General features: G+C 52.1%; 3 protein-coding genes across 21 annotated transcripts in view; 2 read left to right on the forward strand and 1 right to left on the reverse strand.

The window, feature by feature from the left end:
• Positions 1–237: 237 nt before the first annotated feature.
• Positions 238–8,939, forward strand: KCNAB3 (potassium voltage-gated channel subfamily A regulatory beta subunit 3). 2 transcript variants are annotated; one of them, XM_033184700.1, is made up of 14 exons: positions 238–1,248; positions 2,623–2,666; positions 2,755–2,792; positions 3,026–3,105; positions 4,371–4,415; positions 4,498–4,542; positions 4,747–4,790; positions 5,629–5,715; positions 6,311–6,396; positions 6,546–6,666; positions 6,749–6,843; positions 6,974–7,094; positions 7,261–7,349; positions 7,625–8,939. In XM_033184700.1, exons 1-14 carry the CDS (start codon positions 518–520, stop codon positions 7,700–7,702), a joined length of 1,704 nt encoding a protein of 567 aa, XP_033040591.1. In that variant the 5' UTR covers positions 238–517; the 3' UTR covers positions 7,703–8,939. The 2 variants fall into 2 exon arrangements, with proteins under 2 accessions (XP_033040591.1, XP_033040592.1); XM_033184701.1 differs by lacking the exon at positions 5,629–5,715.
• A 4,949-nt stretch (positions 8,940–13,888) lies between these two features.
• On the forward strand, positions 13,889–22,456 carry RNF227 (ring finger protein 227). Of its 2 annotated transcripts, XM_033184704.1 has the most exons (3): positions 13,889–15,501; positions 15,603–15,690; positions 22,334–22,456. In XM_033184704.1, exons 1-2 carry the CDS (start codon positions 14,985–14,987, stop codon positions 15,656–15,658), a joined length of 573 nt encoding a protein of 190 aa, XP_033040595.1. In that variant the 5' UTR covers positions 13,889–14,984; the 3' UTR covers positions 15,659–15,690; positions 22,334–22,456. The 2 variants fall into 2 exon arrangements, with proteins under 2 accessions (XP_033040595.1, XP_033040594.1); XM_033184703.1 differs by lacking the exon at positions 22,334–22,456 and having other exon boundaries at positions 13,892–15,501; positions 15,603–17,532.
• Positions 18,114–22,498, reverse strand: part of CHD3 (chromodomain helicase DNA binding protein 3) — a 28,077-nt gene continuing 23,692 nt past the window's right edge. For 7 of the 17 annotated variants that reach the window (XM_033184664.1, XM_033184662.1, XM_033184663.1 and 4 more), the window contains 6 exons: positions 22,377–22,485; positions 22,050–22,182; positions 21,491–21,732; positions 20,289–20,452; positions 19,907–20,033; positions 18,114–19,421 (listed from right to left, as the gene is read on the reverse strand). In XM_033184664.1, the coding sequence (XP_033040555.1) occupies positions 19,181–19,421; positions 19,907–20,033; positions 20,289–20,452; positions 21,491–21,732; positions 22,050–22,182; positions 22,377–22,485 (1,016 nt within the window). In that variant the 3' untranslated portion in view covers positions 18,114–19,180. The other 10 variants (XM_033184677.1, XM_033184670.1, XM_033184666.1 and 7 more) reach the window with 6 other exon arrangements.

Raw genomic sequence — 22,498 nt, forward strand, 5'->3', positions numbered from 1 at the left:
CACTGCAAGCTCCGCCTCCCGGGTTCCTGCCATTCTCCTGCCTCAGCCTCCCAAGTAGCTGGGACTACAGGCGCCCGCCACCTCGCCCGGCTAGTTTTGTTTTTTATTTTTTTAGTAGAGACGGGATTTCACCGTGTTAGCCAGGATGGTCTCGATCTCCTGACCTCGTGATCCGTCCGTCTCGGCCTCCCAAAGTGCTGGGATTACAGGCTTGAGCCACCGCGCCCGGCCTGGGCTGGATAATTCTTTATTGTGGGGACCGTCCTGTGTTTTGTAGGATTTTAGCAGCATCCCTGGCTACCACTCACTAGATGCTGATAGCACAGGCATGAAATCAAAAATATCTCCAAACCTTGCCAAAAGTCCCCAGGGAGACACAGTCCCTCCCGATTGAGAACCACTGGGCTTGGGGAAGCCTGACAGCCCTTGGGTCCCAGATGGTGCAGGAGCCACCCTCCCGGATTCCGCTCAGAAAATAGTCAAGCTGCGGAGCCTTCGGCAGGCGGGGCTTATACCGATGGGCGGCAGGTTTGGCTGCGAGGCGGGCGGCTCTATGCAGATGAGGAGGCGGTGCCTGCATGCTGATGAGCTGGGCCCGCTGCCGACGCGGCTGGGAAGCCAGCGGGTCCCGCAGCGGTTCGCGCTGAAGTGGCATCTTTCTCCCGCCCCACTTCCCCCTGGGTCCTTATCCTCCGAGACCTTTACCTCATCCTCGACCTTTACCCTCATCCATTTCCCCCTCCTACTCCTTGCACCTGTGTCCGCCGTAACTGAATACCTCCACTCCTGGCGCCCCCCGCGTTTCTTCCCTCCCGCCGCAAACCTCGCGACCTCCAGCAGCCCGCCCCCGCGGGCCGATCCTGCCTGGCGGCTCCCGCCGCAGCCTCCTCAGCCTTCCCTCTCTGCCGGGGCTCACCCCACTACGCCCCCGGTCGTCCGCCCTCGGGCTTCCCTGCTCCCCGCTCCCGTCCCCTCGGAGCCCCCTCCCCCGCCCCGGTCAGCCGGCATGCAGGTGTCAATCGCGTGTACCGAGCAGAACCTTCGCAGCCGGAGCAGTGAGGACCGTCTGTGTGGACCCCGGCCAGGCCCCGGGGGCGGTAATGGCGGGACGACCGGCGCGGGGCACGGGAATCCTCCGGGGGGTGGAGGGTCTGGCCCCAAGGCCCGAGCTGCACTGGTTCCCCGACCCCCAGCGCCCGCTGGGGCCCTCCGAGAGAGCACCGGCCGAGGCACTGGCATGAAATACAGGTATGGGGGTGGCCGGGCAGCCCACCCCTTCCGCTTTCCTTTCGGGACCCCTGAGGCTTCTTGAGATGGCCTCCAAGACCCCTTCAAACTTCTCTAAGTAGGTCCCCCTTCTTTCCATCTCTGCTTCCCATCTCTGGCACTCCCTCACTTTGTCCCTCTCTTGGTCTCTCTGTTGATACCCCTGACTACCAGAGAATCAAGTTTACCAAGGTTGACTGGGTCCTGTCAGACCCAGGGGATGCCCCTGAGCTTCCCTCCTTACCCCTGGGAAGGTCAGGGATGCACGGATCTCCATGCTACACGGATCTCCAGGCTGTGCCCCCTCCAGTGGAGTGTCCTTGGGTCCGTGTCCTGGGGAGTGGAGGGAGGGAATCGGCTTCTCACTCTGGCCTGCTCAGGGGTGCCTGACCCAGATACTACCCCCGCCTGCCCCAAAGGCTAGGTCTCCTGCGACCTTTCTTGGGCATAAGAGGAGTAGGGCCTGTGGGAAGGATGGACCACATTTTTCATCTCCATGCTGAGGGACAGGGTCTGGGTAGACTGAAATGTAACTGACTTTATCTCAGAGGACTGCCAGACCAGAGGCTCAGAACTTGAAGTAGGGGGTAGGAGAGGGGCTCCTGCTTGGGAGTGAGCTGAGGTCACTGATCTGACCTGCTTTGTCGCCTGAAGAGTCTGATCCCCTCTATATGGTGGCCCTGATTGGAAAGCTGAGCTGACACCTGGGTTGGGGGCTCTGGGAGGATGGGGAGCTCACTGGTTCAGACACAGTCTTCACAAGCCAATAGGAACAGAGGGAGTGGAGAGGGAGAACCACGCTTTTCTGTCTTACTCTCCCCCCTCCCCCCAGGTCCTCAGTCTGCCTTTCCTCCAGGCCCATCTGCCTAGCCTAGCCAGGGACCCCTGCCTGTCTGAATGCCTGAACTTGACTCAGTTTACCTCTTCCAACCTGGCATCTGCCATTTGGCACAGCACTCTGCCTGAGGGCCTGGTCTCACAAACTCACCACAATCAAGCACCACAATCAAACAGAATTCCTCCCAGCCCCGCACTGCACACATCCCAGAGATGACTCAAACACAGACAAGAAGGACAAACCTGACGGCACATCTTCAATGTGATAAGAGAGAATAGAGACACTGGACAGTGGCTCCAGAGGAACAGTCACTTACGGTTCACTTGTCCTTTTGACAAAATTCCTAGGATCTCTGCTCTGGAGATAGCACTTGCCCAATCCTATAGGCCCACTGGGTCTAGGTTATTTGGACTGAGACACCTGAGGGCTTCTCAGTCTGGAAGGAGAGGAGCTGGGGGCTGATAATCTAGGTCCATAATGGAGGCTCCACCCCTTCCTGCTGCTTCTGTATCTTGCAGGAACTTGGGGAAGTCTGGTCTTCGGGTATCCTGTCTTGGCCTAGGTGAGTTAGAATAGGGATTAAGGAAAGGGGGACATTCTTTCATGGTCTGCCCCCTGCAGTTCTCATGTGCCTGGCTTCTCTCTTTCAGGTACCTGGGTCACATTTGGTTCTCAGATCTCAGATGAGGTATAAGTTATGGGACGTAGAATCAGGGTGGTGGGGGTGAGGGAACCTGAAAAAAGAGAAATTAACCTGGATAGGGGTTTGGACAATAAGCACAGGGAATGAGGGATCCGAGGCTGGAGGATGGGGAGACGGGAGAGACTAGAGAACCCAGGGCTGAGATGTGATGGGTTAGAGTGCAGTGAGGGATGTAACTGAGGAGCAGTAGTTGATCTTCACCTCTTTCACCTCCCTAGACAGCAGAGGATGTGCTGACCGTAGCCTATGAGCATGGGGTAAACCTGTTTGACACCGCCGAAGTCTACGCAGCAGGAAAGTAAGGACTGGGGTGAAACAGCTAAGCTCCATTTGGAAGGCTGAGAGGACCCCAGGGATTATCTTCTCGTTTTCCCTCTAAAGAACCCTGGGACTTCTGAGAACGTGAAGTTCCAACCCTTTGGTGGAGGGACTCTAAAACATTGTAGGAGTTACAGTCGCAACATCAGTCCCGCTCTGGCTTAGAACTTAATCGGCATATTGTGCAGTTACATTAAATAAAGCCAACAAATGTATCTGAGGCCTTAGTTATGTGCAACTACATGAGGATTACAAAGATGAATTTTCAAACACATCATGCCGTATCACACATTGATAGCTTCACACTAGGAGCAGGGAAAACCTAGGATGACCTACCCTGCCTCTTCCCCATCTAGCAGACACTTCTGCTCATCTTCAACACTTGACCCAAGTGTCCGCTCCTTCAAGAAGTCTTTGCCTAACTCCCCAGAATTGGTCACCCCCCTCCCCCACCATGAGCTCCTAAAGCACTGTGGACTGCCTTCTGACACACAATTCATGGTTTATGCAGCTATATTAGCTGCTCAAGTCAGAGGCCTCCTTCCATGGAACTTGTCTTGCTCTTCTCCAAGTACCCACACAGAGCCTAGCACAGAGCAGGTGCTGCTTCTGGGAAGAATCAACGTGTCTCCAAAAGTGCACACAGTCTAAGTGGTTAAAGAAACAAAAATGGGCAATAGGAAGGATTAAACAATGGTAAAACATTTCAGTAACAGTCCACCGTGACAACTTAAGACTTGTCACAGTGAGCTCATAATTTTTTGCTAAATGATGTAGCCAATTCTATGGAAGCTGACAAGAAGGCTGGACCATAGACTGTGGCACTCAGAGAACACATTATGGATGAGGCAGAATTTGAGCTGAGCTTTGGAGGACGGGTGGGATTTTGCAGAGGCTCAAAGAAGGGGGAGTGCAACCCAGATAGCTGAGGCTAGACAAGGCAGCGTCCTTCCCGACTCCACCATAGTTGGCCCCTTTCCCCTCATCCTATTCTATCTTTTTGGCACCCACAGCAGGGCTTGGTACATAGTTAATGCACAACAGATATTTGTTGAATACGTGAGGAAAACTATACAACTACACCCCTAGTTCCAGGAGTCCTCTTATTTTGTCCAGGATGGGGCTGTGAGCTGAAATGGACTCCTGGTTTATATCCTACTTTGCTAGAGAGGAGAAGGTGGGGAGGAGAGGAAGGAATTGATCGGCTTGGGAGGGATCAGTGGCTCTGCCTTATGTTTCTTTTAGGGCTGAAAGAACCCTAGGCAACATCCTCAAGAGCAAAGGTTGGAGGTGAGACTGTTTTGGGGGTTGCTGGGAATGTGATCATCCAAAAATCCTTTTCTTGCTGGTTCTCCCATTTCTATTCTTCCAGGAGATCAAGCTATGTCATCACTACCAAGATTTTTTGGGGAGGACAGTAAGTGACTGCCCCACTGCGATTGTGGAGAAGGCCTACAAAGAATGTGTGAAAGTGTATGAGGTGGGGGTGGGGACAGCTATCCCACACCAGGTCCGCACCCTACCTGTGAAGACTCGTGCAATCCCATTTCCTTATGGCTCCAAGCCAGCCCTGGTCCCCTATCTTTGTCACGTCTCATCTTTGACTTACCTTTTCCTACAGGGCGGAAACCGAGCGAGGTTTAAGCCGAAAGCACATCATTGAGGGTGAGAGTTACGGGCTGGGAACCCAAAGTGAGGGGATATGGAAGCCAGAGGAGTAGGGAACATTCTCTGAACTTCTGGAGGCTTTGAATAGGGATTTAGGTGGCCATGGCAAGGGGCAAGGTTTGAATTCTTTTATTTATTTATTTATTTATTTATTTTTATTTTATTTTTTTTGAGACGGAGTCTCGCTCTGTCGCCCAGGCTGGAGTGCACTGGCGCGATCTCAGCTCACTGCAACCTCCTCCTCCCGGGATCAAGGGATTCTCCTGTCTCAGCATCTCAAGTAGCTGGGATTACAGGCATGCGCCACTACACCTGGCTAATTTTTTGTATTTTTAGTAGAAACAGGGTTTCACCACATTAGCCAGGCTGGTCTCGAACTCCTGACCTCCGGTGATCTGCCCACCTTGGCCTCCCAAACTGCTGGGATTACAGGCGTGAGCCACCGTGCCTGGTGGCCTGAATTCTTTTTTTTTTTTTTTTTGAGACGGAGTCTCGCTCTGTCGCCCAGGCTGCAGTGCAGTGGCGTGATCTCGGCTCACTGCAAGCTCCGCCTCCCGGGCTTACGCCATTCTCCTGCCTCAGCCTTCCAAGTAGCTGGGACTACAGGCGCCCGCCACCTTGCCTGGCTAGTTTTTTTTGTATTTTTTTTAGTAGAGACGGGGTTTCACCGTGTTAGCCAGGATGATCTCGATCTCCTGTCCTCGTGATCCGTCCGTCTCGGCCTCCCAAAGTGCTGGGATTATAGGCTTGAGCCACCGTGCCCAGCCAAGGTGGCCTGAATTCTTAGTACACTGAAGCTGAGATGCTTATCTTCTTCTCCCTACCCCACCTCCAGGCTTGCGAGGATCCCTGGAACGCCTCCAGCTGGGATATGTGGACATTGTCTTTGCCAATCGCTCAGACCCCAACTGTCCTATGGAGGGTAAAAGCAGCACCCCCAACCCTTACAGTCCTTCAAAACTGAGCACTTCCTTGCTGGGTACGGTGGCTCATTCCTGTAATCCCAGGACGTTGGGAGGCCAAGGCAGGAGGATCACTTGGGACCTGGAGTTTGAGAATAGCCTGGGCAACATAGCAAGACCCTGTCTGTACAAAAAATGTTTTAAAATTAGCGGGCTGTGGCGGTGTGTGCCTTGTACTCCCAGCTATTCAGGAGGCTGATGCAGGAGGATCATTCAAGCCCAGGAGTTTGAGGCCACAGTGAGCTATGATTGCACCACTGCACTACATCCTGAGTGACAGAGCAAGACCCTGCCTCAAAAAATCTAAAATACAAAAACTGAGCACTTCCTCAAACCCTCAGCAGGAAGCCAGCCCCTGTTCACAAGGCCTCCCAAACTCCACAGTGGAGGCTGAGACTCCAGGATGGGCACAGAAAGGGAGGCAAACAATAGATACTAACTTTCATGACTCCATAGAGATGCCGGGGCCTTGGTGGGGCAGGTGGACGTCTGCAAATCTGGAGTCTTAGATTCCAGGAGTCTGACAGTAAGGCTTTCCCTCTCCTGTGTGCCTAGAGATTGTGCGAGCCATGACCTATGTCATTAACCAGGGCCTGGCCCTATACTGGGGAACGTCCCGATGGGGGGCTGCAGAAATCATGGTGAGTGTGTGATCCCACTTTGCCCCTGTCCCACAATTGGTTCCCACTTTTCACGTGGTTACTCCAAAGCCCACTGCACTGGGACAGAAGGCAGAGAAGAAAATGGAAGTAGTGCTCTGACCCCTATCTTTTCCCCAACCCCAACACAGGAGGCCTACTCCATGGCCAGACAGTTCAATCTGATTCCTCCAGTGTGTGAACAAGCGGAGCACCATCTGTTTCAGAGGGAGAAGGTGGAGATGCAGCTGCCAGAGCTCTACCACAAGATTGGTTTGCAGCCCTCATCCCTGCCTTTACCTTAGCCTCGTCCATGGCTAGGTCCTTTTCCTGACACCCAGTGTTCTTCCCTTAGGAGTTGGATCAGTCACTTGGTACCCTCTACCCTGTGGTCTCATTACTAGCAAGTACGATGGGCGAGTCCCAGATACCTGCAGGGCCTCCATCAAGGTGAGATCTGGGGACTCCAGATGGCAGGACTGGGCTATGTGAGCTGCTCTGGGGGGAGTTACGGGGGGCTGCTGTGTGGGTGTGGTGGTGGTGATGGCGGGGTCTTCTGCTGATTCTCCTTGGCCTCCAGGGCTACCAGTGGCTCAAGGACAAAGTGCAGAGTGAAGATGGCAAGAAGCAACAAGCCAAAGTCATGGACCTTCTCCCCGTCGCTCACCAGCTGGGGTGCACTGTGGCCCAGCTTGCTATTGGTGAGACACTGCACCCTGCAGGGTCCCTATGTCCTCCTGACATGCTCCCAAGCCCATCCTAAAGCTGGTTTGTCCCTAGGGAGGACCCTTGTCTTCAGAGACACTTCTGAAATCTATGTGGTCACTGTGCCCCATCAGTTCTCTTTTTTTCCTCCTCTGGCCCCAGCATGGTGTCTCCGCAGTGAGGGTGTCAGCTCTGTCTTGCTGGGGGTGTCGAGTGCGGAGCAGTTGATAGAACACCTGGGCGCGCTACAGGTGAGCCGGGGGCTCTGAGGCAGAGCCTATCTGTCCCCTTCCCCAGGAGTCAAAGCCAGGCTCTCCAACCCAGGATGGCCCTATAAGGTCACCCACTACAAAGTCCTCACTTTGCAGGTGTGAGGTCCCAGGGCCGGAAAGCGAGGCAATGGTACAGCTGCGGCTCTTGCCTTGCCACTTGATCCCACTGTGGTGGTTCCCCGGCACTGGAACCCCATGCCCTTTCTCAGTGACCCAGCATGGGCTGCCGTTGCCACCACCCCATTCTCCTCCAGGTGCTGAGCCAGCTGACCCCACAGACGGTGATGGAAATAGACGGGCTCCTGCGAAACAAGCCGCATTCCAAGAAGTAGTCTGTCGCGGGCGCAAGCACCCAACCTGGTGCTGGTGCCGGTGCGGTGCCGGTGCACCCGCCCGAGACCCGCTTCCCGCAGCCGCCTCTCCCGCTCCGGATCCCTCCACGTAGCGGCCAGAGCCAGGGTAGCCCCGCCCACCAACGAGTCCCGGCTTCGAGTAGTGATACGCATGAACAAAGCCATATCCTTTTGCAGTGGGGTCGAGAGAGAAAGTAGTACGCCCGCCCCCTGCTGCGTCCTTCTAGGCCCTTTTGCAAATCCCGGGCATGAACTACTCGCCGTCGGCTCTCTGCCACTTGGTCTCGCCCCCTACTCTCCTCCTCTTATTCCCGAGGCCTAGAAAACAAAAACAAAAACCCAGCACATACAAGAAACATGCAGAGTACCTCAAAAGCGGCCCTTGAAATGTCATCAAACGGTAATAACCTAGTGAGTGAGTTGTGACGTCATCTGGAACACAGGAAATGGGGCTCTTAGAGTATTCGGTACGAAGGAAGCCAGGCTGGTCCTGGCGGGAAGTAAATGATAATCTTTGGCAAACCAGATCACTGCCTCCCAGCCCAGAGGTGGAGGAGGGTGGTCAGGGTGGGGCCTACAGTGGCACAGCACTGACAAAGGTAGAGGGAAATTTAATAGCACATCTACACTGCAGTCTGGTGAAAGTGGCCGGGGTGGCCCTTGGAAAACAGTTGGGCTGTTCTTTGCAGGAATTCGTGACAGCCTCTCTGTCATGGGCAGAGACAAGGGGCTGACATAAAGGGTCTGGGTATAGACTTTTGAGCCTTGAGCAGGGCCTCCTACCTGGCAGTGGAGAACTGCAGTCTTCCTCCTGGCAATAACCCTAAAGCAATAATGATGGCCCCTCCTCTGTAAGACTTCCCAGGGAACTGTAAATAAACCTCAGCTTGATCCTCACAGTGTCTAAAGTTGCAGGGGCTTGGGAGGTTAGGGTCACAGTCTCACCTGTCTGGCCCTCTCACCCGCTAACGTTAGAAAGCTCCCAGCATTAGCTGTCTCTCCATTGCTCATTCACCTTGGTGACCTAGGCATCAGGCTCCTAGTCACTGTTCTCATTAAGGACCAAGACACCAGATACCCCAGGCCCTAGTTTTCTTCCTTCAGTTACCACATTCCTTAGAACCCAGAAATCTGGCTTCATAATTTTGTTCCTCCTCTTTCTATGAAAGACCTAGCTATCTGCCCTTATTTGTTTGTATTTAAAGTAATATTAGCCATACTTCTTCCTTGTACTTCTCATTTCTCTCTCGCCGGATACCCACACATATGCCAAGGAACTTGTGGCTGAGTGGGAGATGCTGTTCTGAGGTTGAGGCTTTGTGATTTGATGGAGAGGTAAAGTGAAGAATGGTCTGAGGTTGAGGGAATACAGAGAGAAGGAAAGATGTTATCATTTTACTGGGACAGAACTGGGTGGAAAGTTACAACCTTAACGATCACAAGGCAGAGGAGGATGAGCTCTGCGTTCCTTAAATACAACCTGCCCATCTCCCTTCTACCCATCCTCATCCTGCCTTGATCCAAAAGCTGGGCGAGCAGAGTAAAACCAATTTCCAAAAGAGAAAAGTCAGCAGCATGCCATTTACTGTATTAGTAGCCAACTGAGTCAACTAATTAATACTTACTTCCACCCCATCATCTCCCACTCATTTTGCAAGACTGTGGAGGAAACAAGTAAGTAAAATATATGACTAAACTATGATTAGTTATTCTGTAACAAACATACAAGAATTTATCAATCCCAAATAGGATTCTCCTTAAATAGTTATCCTAGAGGGTTATGCACTTATTTTAATGAACCCTGTCCCATTGCTCAAAATATTAAAAACAAGCAAACAAACAAACACCACTCCTCCTAGAATTACCTTCAGAGATGGTTTGGAAACCCTTTGATTTAAAAAAACAAAACAAAACCAAACCTTCTTTTATTGTCATATTGTCACACCTCCTTTTTTTTTTTTTTTTTTGAGACGGAGTCTCGCTCTGTCACCCAGGCTGGACTGCAGTGGCCGGATCTCAGCTCACTGCAAGCTCCACCTCCTGGGCTTACGCCATTCTCCTGCCTCAGCCTCCCGAGTAGCTGGGACTACAGGCGCCCGCCACCTCGCCCAGCTAGTTTTTTGTATTTTTTTTTTTTTTAGTAGAGACGGGGTTTCACCGCGTTAGCCAGGATGGTCTCGATCTCCTGACCTCGTGATCCGCCCGTCTCGGCCTCCCAAAGTGCTGGGATTACAGGCTTGAGCCACCGCGCCCAGCCCACACCTCCTTTGTATATAGACATTTGCCATATTTGTCACTCACCTCATTCATTAATTTAGCAAGTATTTGTCTATTGAGTCCTATTATGGTGTGGCACAGGGATACAAAGGTGAACAAAACCAGACTCAGAACCTTCATATATCTTGCTGAGGAGAGAGACAATCACAGAACCACTAAATAAATACAAACTTCCTGTCCAAAGTCCAGAGGAAAGCACATGGTGTTACCGAGTCTATAGTGGTTATTTGACATGGCGAGGTTAACACCGAGAGCTAAAGGATGAATAGGTGTTAATAAGGGTTAAGCAAGAGGGTTAAGAGCATATGCTAAGGCCTGTGGCAGAAAAGAACATACAAGCCAAAAGTACCCAAAGCCAGAGTGTCTAGAGAGGAACGGAACAGAAAGTGAGACATGGGTAATGGTTGGGCACAGTGGCTCATGCCTGTAATCCCAGTACTTTGGGAGGCTGAGGCTGGTGGATCACTCGAGGTCAGGAGTTTGAGACCAGCCTGGCCAACATGGGGAAAACCTGTCTCTACTAAAAATACAAAAAAAAAAAAAAAAAAAAAGTTAGCCACCTGTAGTCCCAGCTACTTGGAAAGCTGAGGCAGAAGAATCGCTTGAACCCAGGAGGCAGAGGTTGCAGTGAGCTGAGATCATGCCACTGCACTCCAGCCTGGGTGACAGAGCAAGACTCAGGAAGGAAGGAAGAAAGGAAGGGAGGGAGGGAAGGAGGGAGGGAGGGAGGGTGGGAGAGAAGACAGGCAGGCATGGGTAAGTTCAGAACACACAGGGACTTACAGGGCACCTTACAATGTTATATTTATCTAGGCCAGCGCAGTGGCTCACACCTGTAATCCCAGCACTTTGGGAGGCCGAGGCAGGTGGATCACTTGAGCCCAGGGGTTTGAGACCAGCCTGGGCAACATGGGGAGACCCCATCTCTACAAACATACAAGAATTAGCTGGGCATGGTAGCTCGTACCTCTGTAGTCCCAGCTACTCGGAGCCTTAGGTGGGTAGGTGGCTTGCATCTGGGAGATTGAGGCTGTAGTGAGCCAAGATTATGCCACTATGCTCCAGCCCGACGGTCAGAGCAAGATCCTGTCTCAAAAAATATTATATTTATCATACTGGGAAAAAAAAGAGTAGGAAGCCCTCTATATCAGTTATCTATGATACACAAATCACTACCAACATTAATGGCCTGAGATAACTTTTTATTTATTTAATTTTATTTTGAGATGGAGTCTTTCTGTGTCACTCAGGCTGGAGTACAGTGGCGCGATCTTGGCTCACTGCAACCTCCACCTCCCGGGTTCAAGCAATCCTCCTGCCTCAGCCTCCTGAGTAGCTGGGACTACAGGCGAGTGCCACCACGCCCAGCTGATTTTTTGTATTTTTAGTAGACAGGGTTTCACTATCTTGGCCAGGCTGCTCTTGAACTCCTAATCTGGTGATCCACCCGCCTCAGTCTCCCAAAGTGCTGGGATTACAGGCATGAGCCACCATGCCCGGCCACTATTTATTTATTTATTCATTCATTCATTCATTCATTCATTCATTCAGAGATGGAGTCTTGCTCTGTTGCCAGACTGGAGTGCAGTGGCGCGATCTCGGCTCACTGCAACCTCTGACTCCCTGGTTCAAGCGATTCTCCTGCCTCAGCCTCCCCAGTAGCTGGCATTACAGGCACGTGCCATGCCCAGCTAACTTTTGTATTTTTAGTAGAGACGGGGTTTCACCATGTTGTCCAGGAGGGTCTCGATTTCCTGATCTTGTGATCTGCCCGCCTCGGCCTCCCAAAGTGCTGGGATTACAGGCATGAGCCACCGTGCCCAGCCACTTTTTATTTATTTTTAAGAGGCGGGGTCTCGCTCTGTCACCAAGGCTGGAGTACACTGATATGATCACGGCTCAGTGCAGCTTCGAAGTCCTGAGGCTCAAGTGATTCTCCCACCTCAGCCTACTGAGTAGCTGGAACGATGTGCACCACCGCGCCTGGCTTTTTTCTTTTCTTTTCTATTCTTTTCTTGTAAAGACGGGGTCTCACCACGATGCTCAGGCTGATCTCAAACTCCCAAGCTCAAGTGATCCTTGCATCTTGGTCTCCCAAAGTGCTAGGATTACAAGTGTGAGCCACTACACTCAGGAGAAATAACTTTTAAAAACTGTTCTTTTTCACAATTCTGTGGGCTGGCTAGGAGTTCCTTTGCTGTTTTCACCTAGGTTCACTCATGTGGCTGCACTCAAAAACAGCAGGTCAGCTGAGCAGGAAAATGGAAAATGGCCTCACCAGCATGTCTGGCTGTTGGCTGGCGCTCCTCCGTGTGGCCTCTTCCTTACATGGTGGTCTCAGGGAGTGTTCCAAGGGGACAAAGGCAGAAGCTAGAAGGCCTCTGAAGGACTAGGTTCCAGAACTCACACATCACTTCTGCCACACCTATTGGTCAAAGCTAGTTACAAGACCAGCCCAGATTCAAGGGATAGAGAAAGAGAGCCCAATTCTTGATGTGGGAAGCACCAAAGTCACACTGCAAAGGAATTTGGGGCCACCATTAATCTACCACCACATTAAAAGTTTTTTTTTTTTTTTTTTTTTTTTGAGACAGAGTCTCGCCCTGTTGCCTAGGCTGGAGTACACTGGTGCAATCTTGGCTCACTGCAACCTCCACCTCCTGGGTTCAAGCGATTCTCCTGCCTCAGCCTCCCAAGTAACTGGGACTACAGGTGCACGCCACCATGCCCGGGTAATTTTTTGGATTTTTAGTAAAGACCGAGTTTCACCATGTTGCTCAAGCTGGTCGCGAACTCCTAAGCTTAGGCAATCCGCTAGTCTCAGCCTCCCAAAGTACTGGGATTAAAGGCTTGAGTCACTGCACTCGGCCCATCATATATTCATTAACCATAGATACCCCCCTCTCCTCCCCTTCTTTTTCTTTTTTTGGAGACCGAGTCTCACTCTGTTGCCCAGACTGGAGTGCAGTGGTGTGATCTCCGCTCACTGCAACCTCCACCTGCCGGGTTCAAGCAATTCTTATGCCTCAGCCTCCCGAATAGCTGGGACTACAGGTGTGAGCCACCACGCCCGTCTAATTTTTGTATTTTTAGTAGAGATGGGGTTTCACCATGTTGGCCAGGCTGGTCTTGAACTCCTGACCTCAAGCAATCCACCCGCCTTGGCCTCCCAAAATGCTGGGATAACAGGCAAGAGCCACCATGCCCAGCCCTACCAGTTCCTTTTTAAGACCAAAAAGTTTTGAATTGTGACAGCATCACTGTAATAAGTAGACAGCTTCTCCCATAATTACAGACAATACCATTCAAAAGTTCTGAAATGTTTGCTTAAAAACAATGGTATACCTCCTCAAAAGAGATTACCCTCTAGGTTTTAACAATTAAGGTTAAAAAACCAGCTCTGCATTGCCTGTGATAGCTGGTAAATGCCATGGGTGTGGAGAAGCCCATCTTGCACATATTGGTCAAGAGGGATGCTTGTTGAAAATGTTGGGTACTGGCTGGGCGTGGTGGCTCACACCTGTAATCCCAGCACTTTGGGAGGCCGAGGCGGGCGGATCACCAGGTCAGGAGATCGAGACCATCCTGGCTAACATGGTGAAACGCCATCTCTCCTAAAAGTACAAAAAATTAGCTGGGCGTGGTGGCGTGTGCCTGTAGTCCCAGCTACTTGGGAGGTTGAGGCAGGAGAATGGCATGAATCTGGGAGGCGGAGCTTGCAGTGAACCAAGATGGTGCCACTACACTCCAGCCTGGGCGACAGAGCTCTGTCTCAAAAAAAAAAAAAAAAAAAGAAAATGTTGGATACTGAGAAATTCAGGTGAATTCAGTATAGGCTGGGGGCACAGGATAATAGTAGCTAATATAGTACTTACCTGGTGTTTTACTGTGTATTGGACACCGTTTGAAGCACCTCATACATATAACCTCGTTCAGTCCTCATTATCCACATTTTTTATAGGAAACCAAGGCCCACATAAATTAAGTAACTTGCTCAAAGTGTCACAACTAGTAAGAGGTGGAAGCTAGGATCTGAACTCAAGCCAGCTGGCTCTAGACTGTGTTATTACCCTCCACAACGGAACCTGGGCTGCAGGTCCAGGAGAGGAGGGTGAGAAGGCAGCTGTGTGTGGGTGTGCCACCATGAGGGGAATGTGGGTTGTGAGTACCATGTCCTGTTTACCAGTGGGAGAAGTCAGACCCCTGAGTCAGAACTTATGCTGGGGAGCTTTACTGGGGCCATCACGATGTGTGGGTGTCCAGGCCTCCGGAAGGAAAGGATTCCCAGCATTCCTAAAGCCACGGCCCTGGAATCTAGGTCCCTCCTTAGGCTGAGATACCAGGTGAGAGTTAAGCAGTTTGGGGAGAATGAAGTTTAGGAAGCCAGCTTTACAAGCAACAGAGAGGTCATCTATAATGAGAATTGGCAAAATCGAGTCAAAGGACCCGGGACCAGTAAAGGTTGGGCAGAATGGGCAGTGTTTGGAAACTGAGTGAGATTGTGAAACTCACTGCGAGCAACTGAATAGGCCGAGGGGGCTTTAGAGACCTGTGCCAATGATTGACGGCTGAGGCGCAGGGAGGGACCCGGGGATTTGTACATGGTAGAATGAAGGAGCGCTGGCGTTGCGTTGGGGGAAGAAAGAAAGTCCCACCCCGCTCCCCGGCAGTGGGGAGGAAGGGAGGAATGGCTGCCTCGGCCCCCAGGGTTCCGGTCCTGGCACGGCCTGGGCCGCCTCCCCGACTCCATCATCGCTGTCATGCCAGGCCTCAAGCCTCCACCGCCCCCACACGTGCCGCCACGGGGAGCGGCCCGATCAAGGCGTGACGCTTCGAAGGGTGGGGCCTCACTTATTCCCCTATTTAAAGGGGAAAGAGGCCGCGGCGCCGGCCCCAGGACCCGACCCGGGCCTCAGAAGAGTCAGTTCGTTCCGTTCACGGAGCCGGCCGCGTTAGCGACGCCCTCGAGTTCGCGGCGGGCACGATGCAGCTCTTGGTGAGGGTGCCCTCCCTTCCAGAGCGGGGCGAGCTGGACTGCAACATCTGCTACCGTCCTTTCAACCTCGGGGCCCGTGCGCCCCGCCGCCTGCCCGGTACGGCGCGCGCCCGCTGCGGCCACACGCTCTGCACCGCCTGCCTCCGCGAGCTGGCAGCGCGCGGTGACGGCGGCGGGGCGGCCGCGCGCGTGGTGCGCCTGCGCCGCGTGGTCACGTGCCCCTTCTGCCGCGCGCCCTCGCCGCTCCCGCGCGGCGGCGTCACGGAGATCGCTCTTGACTCGGACTTGTGGTCGCGATTGGAGGAAAAAGCGCGGGCAAAGTGCGAACGAGATGAAGCGGGGAGCCTGGCCAAAGAAAGCAGCGACGCTGACGGAGAGGCCGAGGAGGAAGGGGAGAGCGAGAAGGGGGCGGGGCCTAGGAGCGCTGGGTGGCGTGCGCTCCGGCGGCTCTGGGACAGGGTCCTGGCGCCCGCGCGGCGCTGGCGGCGTCCGCTGCCTAGCAACGGTGAGGGGCTGCCAGGGGAGGATGCAGGGGAGAGAGCGCCGAGGAACACGGAGGTTCGTTGGCTTGCTCCTGCTGCCGCTAACCCTTCTTCTTTCCCCCAGTGCTCTACTGTCCGGAGATCAAGGACATTGCCCACCTGACCCGTTGCACGTTGTAACCGAGGAACTCGGAAGCCACAGCAGAAGGAAGGTGGGAGCTGCAGCCTCGCGGGGGCTGATACCAAGACTACTCTGTCTCAGATCCCATAATTGACATGTGATAAGAGAGATGAGCCGAGGGCAGGAGGGAACGCCCTGGGAGGTGTTGATGATGAGTTGGGGAGGCTCCTAGACGAACTCGCCCCCATCTACTGACTGTGCCAGTCTTACATTTTCAGGATGGAGTGGCCAAGGGATGATATAAACAAAGCCTACGTTACTGTGGGAAGAAGACAGACTGTTTTCTTAGCTGGGACTTTGGCTTTTGTCCAGGGTGGCTCTGGTGTGTGGGAGCAACAGGTCCCATTTTAGCAATTCTTTGTCAATGGTTTGAATTTTTTTTTTTTTTTTTTAAGATGGAATGGGAGAGAAGAGGCTAATTTTCGCGTCATGTTAATCTCACTTCTCTGGCATGTAAGGGTGCTGGTATGCCTGCTGTCTCCCCACTCCCAGTTCTGTGTTCCAAAAATTGAGATGGCTCCCTGCCTATGACTATGATTAGGAGCCTTGCTTCATTTCAGAATCTACCTTCCGCCTGCTAGGGCAGGTATCAGAAATTCCAGAGGGCATTTATGTGAGGCACCTAATTAGAGCCTATCAAAGTAGGAAAGGAGAGCCATTTGAAAGGCATCTTATTTCAAACTCTTGCTATTATCTGTGTTATCTTTACAGTCACAGGGAACACTGGCGCTACTGAAAAGATACTTATACAATTTTAGGTGTCTTTAAAATTTGTGTCCCATAATGGGACATCACCTATTGTATATATGCCATGTATTCTATTTTAGCATCCTGTAAGTATCTTATGACCATATAGTCATAGTCAAGGACCAGCAGCGTTGGTATACGGTCGATGGAAGTGCACAGTCTCACTCCAGGATCCCACTCCAGACTTCCTGAATCAGACTCTGGCAGGGTTGTTTTTTTGTTTTTGTTTTTGAGACAGTCTCACTCTGTCGCCCAGGCTGGAGTGCAGTGGCGCAATCTCACCTTACTGCAGCCTCCACCTCCCCGGTTCAAGCGATTCTCCTGCCTCACCCGCTGGAGTAGCTGGGATTACAGGCGCCTGCCACCACGCCTGGCTAATTTTTGTATTTTTAGTAGAGATGGGGTTCTGCCGTGTTGGTCAGGCTCGTCTCAAACTCCTGATCTCAGGTGATGCGCCCACCTCGGCCTCCCAAAGTGCTGGGATTATAGGAGTGAGCCACCGCGCCCGGCCAGACTCTGGCATTTTAACAATCCCAGGTGATTTGTGTGCATGTGAAAATGTAAGTATCATTGGTCTAGATCCTAGACTCTTTAGGATATCACCATCTGTAGATAGAATATTTAAAACATAATACATAATAGGTATGACTGATAGATTATTTTATCCAAAGTTCTAAAGTAACATTTTATTGCTAAAGAAATCCTAACCTACTATGTTACATTTTTCTCTTAAAAATGTGAACTTATTAAGTATTAGCCTCAATTTTTAGGGGTCTCCAACCTTTTTAAAATATTTTTGATTGACAAATCATATACACTTATGAGTTATAAACCTCTATTTTTGTAACCCTATTTTGGCATTTTCCTGTCCTTACGTCTCAGCTTAAATGCTCCCTCTTCTGGGAGGCCTTTTCCTGCCTTCAACGTAGTAGAGCCTTTTCCCCAACCCCTCTGTAACATAATGCCCTGTTTTATTTTTACTGCTTTTATTTTCATGCTTTGTGGGTGTCCTCACTGGAGTGTAAGCCCCATGGGAGCAAGGGCTGACCTGTGACTGTTTTATCTCCAGGGCCAACAGCAGTGTTACTGTATAGTATGTACTCAATAAATATTTGTTGGCTTTGTATCTTTTTTTTTTTTAATATAATAGCCTTGTGAACTACATGTCTGGCCTCTCTCAATCTCTGAGAAGCTCTGTTTAGTGAGCAATAAACATCAAGGAAGTGCCTAGCAGTTCAAATCTTTAGTAAGCTAGACAGATCTGACCCTCAACTCCTTTAAAAAAAAAAAAAAAAAAAGTGTGCCTTTGCTTCATACTGCAACTGAACCTGTGGAGCTGTAGTGACCTCTACTGACTCTTAGGGGAACTAAAGTGCAACTTGAAGGTGGAAAGGATGATCAAAAGGATGGCTGGAAGGCAGTTTTGAATCTTGCTAGGCACTCCTCCCACTACATTTCTGTCCAGTAAGTCCCACTCTCTTTGAAGTCAACCTGAGGCCATGTAGGTATCTGCTGCTCACCCTCCTTCTCTACACTGAGCCCATCACATAGTTGGGGCTGGAAGAACCTCAGTTTTAGTGAATAATCCAAGAGATAAAAATGAGGAAAAGGAAAAAGTCGTAAGATTTTTTTTAAAAGGCAGAAAGCAACAACTTTTCTTATCCCTCCCCCCAAAACTGCCCCCCATAAAAAATAACAGAGCACACAGAAAGGAAAGTATAATTTATATGTACAACCAATAAACCTGATACAGAAGAGGGGATCAGGACAGACCAGGAGTGGGTGTGAAGAGAGACTGGAAAAGGGGCAGCAAGAAAGTGAAGGGGCAGCAAAGAGGAAGTGGGGGGTTCGCCATGCAAACTGCCACTCTCCCCGGCCCCTCCTGGGAGGGGGGATGTGCCCACATTTCCCTTGCCTGCCCTCCACTATTTTGCTCTGGTCCCAATGACAAGGTAGCTCCCAAGACCCTGACTAGGTCCCCTGCCTGACTTAACGCAAATTTAGTCTGTATCTAGGCCTTGAGGAGGGAGGGTAGTAGAAGTCTTCCAGGAACCTAAGCCCCAGAACTGGGGACTTCCCCCCCCACCCCGCCACCGTCTGGCCCACTGTATTCTCTCCCACCCTTCTAGGTTACCTGGGTCCCTAGAACAGGTTGGGGAGCTCCTCTTTGGCTTGAGGGAGTATCACCCAACCATTACTCTTTGTAGGGGGGTGGTCCTTGGTCCCTAGGGAGGGGGGAACATTCCCAACACAAGATGCCGGTACACAGGAGGTAACTGAGCCAGTGAACGGCGCCTTTATTCTGAGGCTGAACAGCAATTGACTTCCTCCCTCATAACTGCTCCACCCTCCATGTGGGGAGAGGTAGGGAACGGTAACATGCAGCCACCCCTCCTCGTCCCTTCCTCCCTCCCAGGACTCATTTTCATCCCTCTCTAAAAGTCCCCCTCCTCTCTTCAAAGCTCTCTTCCCCGCAAGAGTTCCTAAAGGCCAGGCAAGGCTAATTCTCCACTTCTGCATGAGATGGAGCTGATTCTGCAGGGAAACAGCTGGGGAGGTTCCACCTCTTGCCTCCCCACAACCATTTACTGGGAAGTTGTGTATACTTGGCAGTGGGGGAGGAAGGTACTTGGAAGACCCTGCCAGCCATCTCCCACCCAGACCTCTTCTCACCAGCACAGTCTTCAAGGCTTGGTGGGAAAGGCGCGTGGGAGTGGAGAAAGACAAAGGGCCCTTCTTGAAGAGAGGAGCTGCAGAGAGGGGCAAAGGGGTTCCTAGCCCAGTGATGGCCCAAGGGATGGGGAAGGTGGAGGGCTGGCAGCAGGCCCCAGCGCTTGAGCTGGGGGTCGGCCTCGGGGACGGGGCCTGGGTGAAGGGCAGGCCTGGGATCCAGTCAGTCGTCTATACAGATCACCTCCCCGGCTCGGGGCTCCTTCCGATCCAGCCCGTCTGACACCAACGCCCCCACCATTTCCTTCTCCTTCTTCACCAGCACTGGAGGGCCGTTGGTGGCGGCTGTTTGGGAAAGGGGTAAGGCAAGATCAATCCCCACATCACTCCCAAACATCACTTCATGACAGTGGTGAATTCTCACTTGTAGATCACCTCCTGCCACTTCCAGTTGCCCCAGGTAAGGGTGGGAAGACCAGGACAAACCCCTTTCCCTGAGATTCCACTTTGTGTTACATGATTGAACACATGTTCCCACTCTATACCCCTCGGGTTTCATATTCACTTTCCCTTTAAGGAACCTGGAGGGAGGTGGCTTGGGTAGAAGACACCAAGTCACAGGTCTACTAAAACTCTGGTTTTTGATAAAGGAGATCAAAGAGGGGTTAAGAAAGGCATGGGGGGACAGCCTAGAACAACTCTATCTCATAAAACACCAGATACCACCAAGGAAATGAGATGGACTAGAGCAGTTAAAGGGCAGCTGAGCACTAATAAAGTTTGGCAAAGGAGGAGTGTGAGTAGCAGTGGGTAGGAAAACACCAGCTGACCTGTGATGAAGGACCCTGCAGGCATCTGGCTGTAATTGGCGCCTGCGGCGGCCAGGGCCCCTACGGGTGCGGCGCTGAAGGCTGCCCCGTACCCCGGAGGTGTAGCGTAGGGACCCGGGGGGAAGGCCTGGAACAGAGAGTAAGCAGAAGTTGGAGTTAGTTCATAGTCTGTGAGAGGAAAGAAGCTGTAGGGGAGACATTATGAGCCACACTCCACAACTACTGAGGGTAGGATACACAGGCAGGCAGACTCACTCAAGGGTGACGACTGTGTTCTAGCAAGATGTTTTTCCATATTGTATAGGATTCTGATGGAAGTGTTTGTATGTGTGCAGGAGGAACCCAAACAGGGAAAACTGGAGCTAGGGGGAAAGAGGGTTACCGGTGTGGGGTGAGGCTCCGTGCCCTTGCTGGCCAGCCGGCTGAGGATGCTGCGCTCGGACATCTGAAGGCGGGCTGCGATGGGGGGTATTCGGGATAGCGTGGCTGGCAGGCGGGTCACGTCCGCCTTCATGTCGCTCAGCAACTCCTCCAGCTGGTTCAGAACTGGGGCCCGGGCCACAGAGAAAGAAGGGCAAGAGAAAGACAGGGAAATAGAGAGATGGAGCCAGGAAAAGAGAGGCATCAGATGGACAGATACAGGCAGAAAAAGAGCGAGAGAGGAGGACACAGATGTCAAAGAACCAGAGATCAAGAAAGTAAAAGAAGTAGACAAAAAACAGAAGCAACTCAGGGGAAAAGAAAAAGTGTCAGGAAAAGAGAGAGACCAGATCACCACAGAAGACAGATGGAGAGAAAGAAGAAAGAAAAAGGGAGCATGGAGGAAAGGAAGATGGGGGGGACATTGGAAGACATGGGGGCGGGGAGTTGTCAGAACATCTCATACTGGAAGAGCAAGGTTTGGGGTTGGGGATGATGGGGAGGAAATAGTCAGGAGGCATGGGAGGTGGTAAGTGTCAAAGCTTTAAGGAATCAAGGTTTTAATATGTAAGGGGAGAGGGAGGTTAGAAGGTCAGTATTACAGATTCAAGGAATTAGAACAGGGATCAAAGGGGCCAGGAGTCAGTGACTACATCAGGCAGGATTAGATGGTTAGAGGGCTTTGGATATCATCTCTATCATTGGCAAGGTAAGAGGCGGCAGGAGGAAAGGTCGAAGGTCAAAGGGAAGTTTCATGGAGTAGGGTCAGAGGGTTGGATGGGTGGTAGTTTCTGCCTCACGGGGTGAAACGGATGTGAGGGAATGTGATTTGTTTGACCAGAGCCAGGGATTTGTATGGTGCACACACAGTCCAAGGCCCCTAACTGGATGATGTCGGCAGTATGGCGGGGATGCGGCTCCACCGCCAGTGAAGAGGCCCCACTGTGTAGAGGGGACATGGAGGCTGGGGCAGGTCCCTCTATGGGGCATGGTTGTGAATGTTACCAGGCATGGATGCGGGTTGGTTTGCACAAGTCCTAGAGGCTAAAATCCAAGGGGGTGCCAGGTTGGTAGGGGTGGGGTTAGAGGTCAGAGGGGGGTGGTTCAGAGGGTAGAGGGGTCAGGGGGTGGGAAGATTTTGAGGGGTGCGGGGTGAAGACTTACGCAGCGTTGTGGGCCCTCCCCCGCGCGGGGCCGCCGCGGCCCTTACCCTTGTGCAGGACGGCGTTGGCCGGCTTGTTCCCCGCCAGCGACTCCTTGGAGAGGTGCTGGTGGCTCTCGGCCAGGCACTCGGCCTCGGCGAAGCGGGCGTGGAGGGCCATGGCGGGGTGCGCCGGCTCCTGCGACAGGTTCAGGTAGGCCGCCCGCCGCAGCTGCTCCTCAATCACCAGCGCCTGCTCCAGGAGCTGAGGGCACAGGGTTGAGGGGTGAAGGCAGGGCTCTGCCAGCAGCGGGTGAGTGGCCGGCGGGGGGACTGGACACAGCAGGAGACCCACCCTGCCCTCACTGCTGGCCCAGAGCACTCCTAGCTCCAAACCAACTGCCAACGTAGCATCAACCCTGACCCAGACCACACTCCTAAGCACAAGGTTACACTTTGGTCTTGGCTCCAAGCATCACCTCAGCCCTGAAGGTGTTAACCTTCCCTAGGTTCCAACTAGATCTGACCTCACTTCTGACCCAAGCCCTTCTATAACCCGTTCCTGTCCTCCCTCATTCCCACCTTGAACCTCCGGGCCAGGAACTTATTTTTCATCTCCAGAAAGTTCCCCTTGTTGGCTTCAGTTTTAAATGGCTCGTTGATAATGGCAAATTGAGCATCATTCTGGATGTCCTGCCACCGTGCATAGCCATGGCTACCAATGAAGGAAAGGGAACCATCAAGGAATTTAACAGGAATGGGCTTGGCTTTGAACACTTCTTCCTTTTGGCCTGACTCCCCAAAGTGTGGCAGTAGCCCTGTCCCCGGGTGTGAAATCATCATCCTTTTTTTGTTTTTTTTGCCAGCTTGAGAGAACCTTTTCCTTCTTGCACGTGTGTCAAAGGATACAGGACAATCCCAGCCAGAAGCCAGTAGTCGTGTCTTCTGTGCCAGATCTCATTGAGTTTGCCCGAGGAAATAGCTGCCCGTTCCTCATTCTGCCACAGTGTGTGAAGCTCTGCAAAGAAGGC

The sequence above is a fragment of the Trachypithecus francoisi genome, unplaced genomic scaffold, assembly GCF_009764315.1.
Source record: "Trachypithecus francoisi isolate TF-2019V2 unplaced genomic scaffold, Tfra_2.0 Lachesis_group20, whole genome shotgun sequence".
NCBI classification, from domain to species: domain Eukaryota; kingdom Metazoa; phylum Chordata; class Mammalia; order Primates; family Cercopithecidae; genus Trachypithecus; species Trachypithecus francoisi.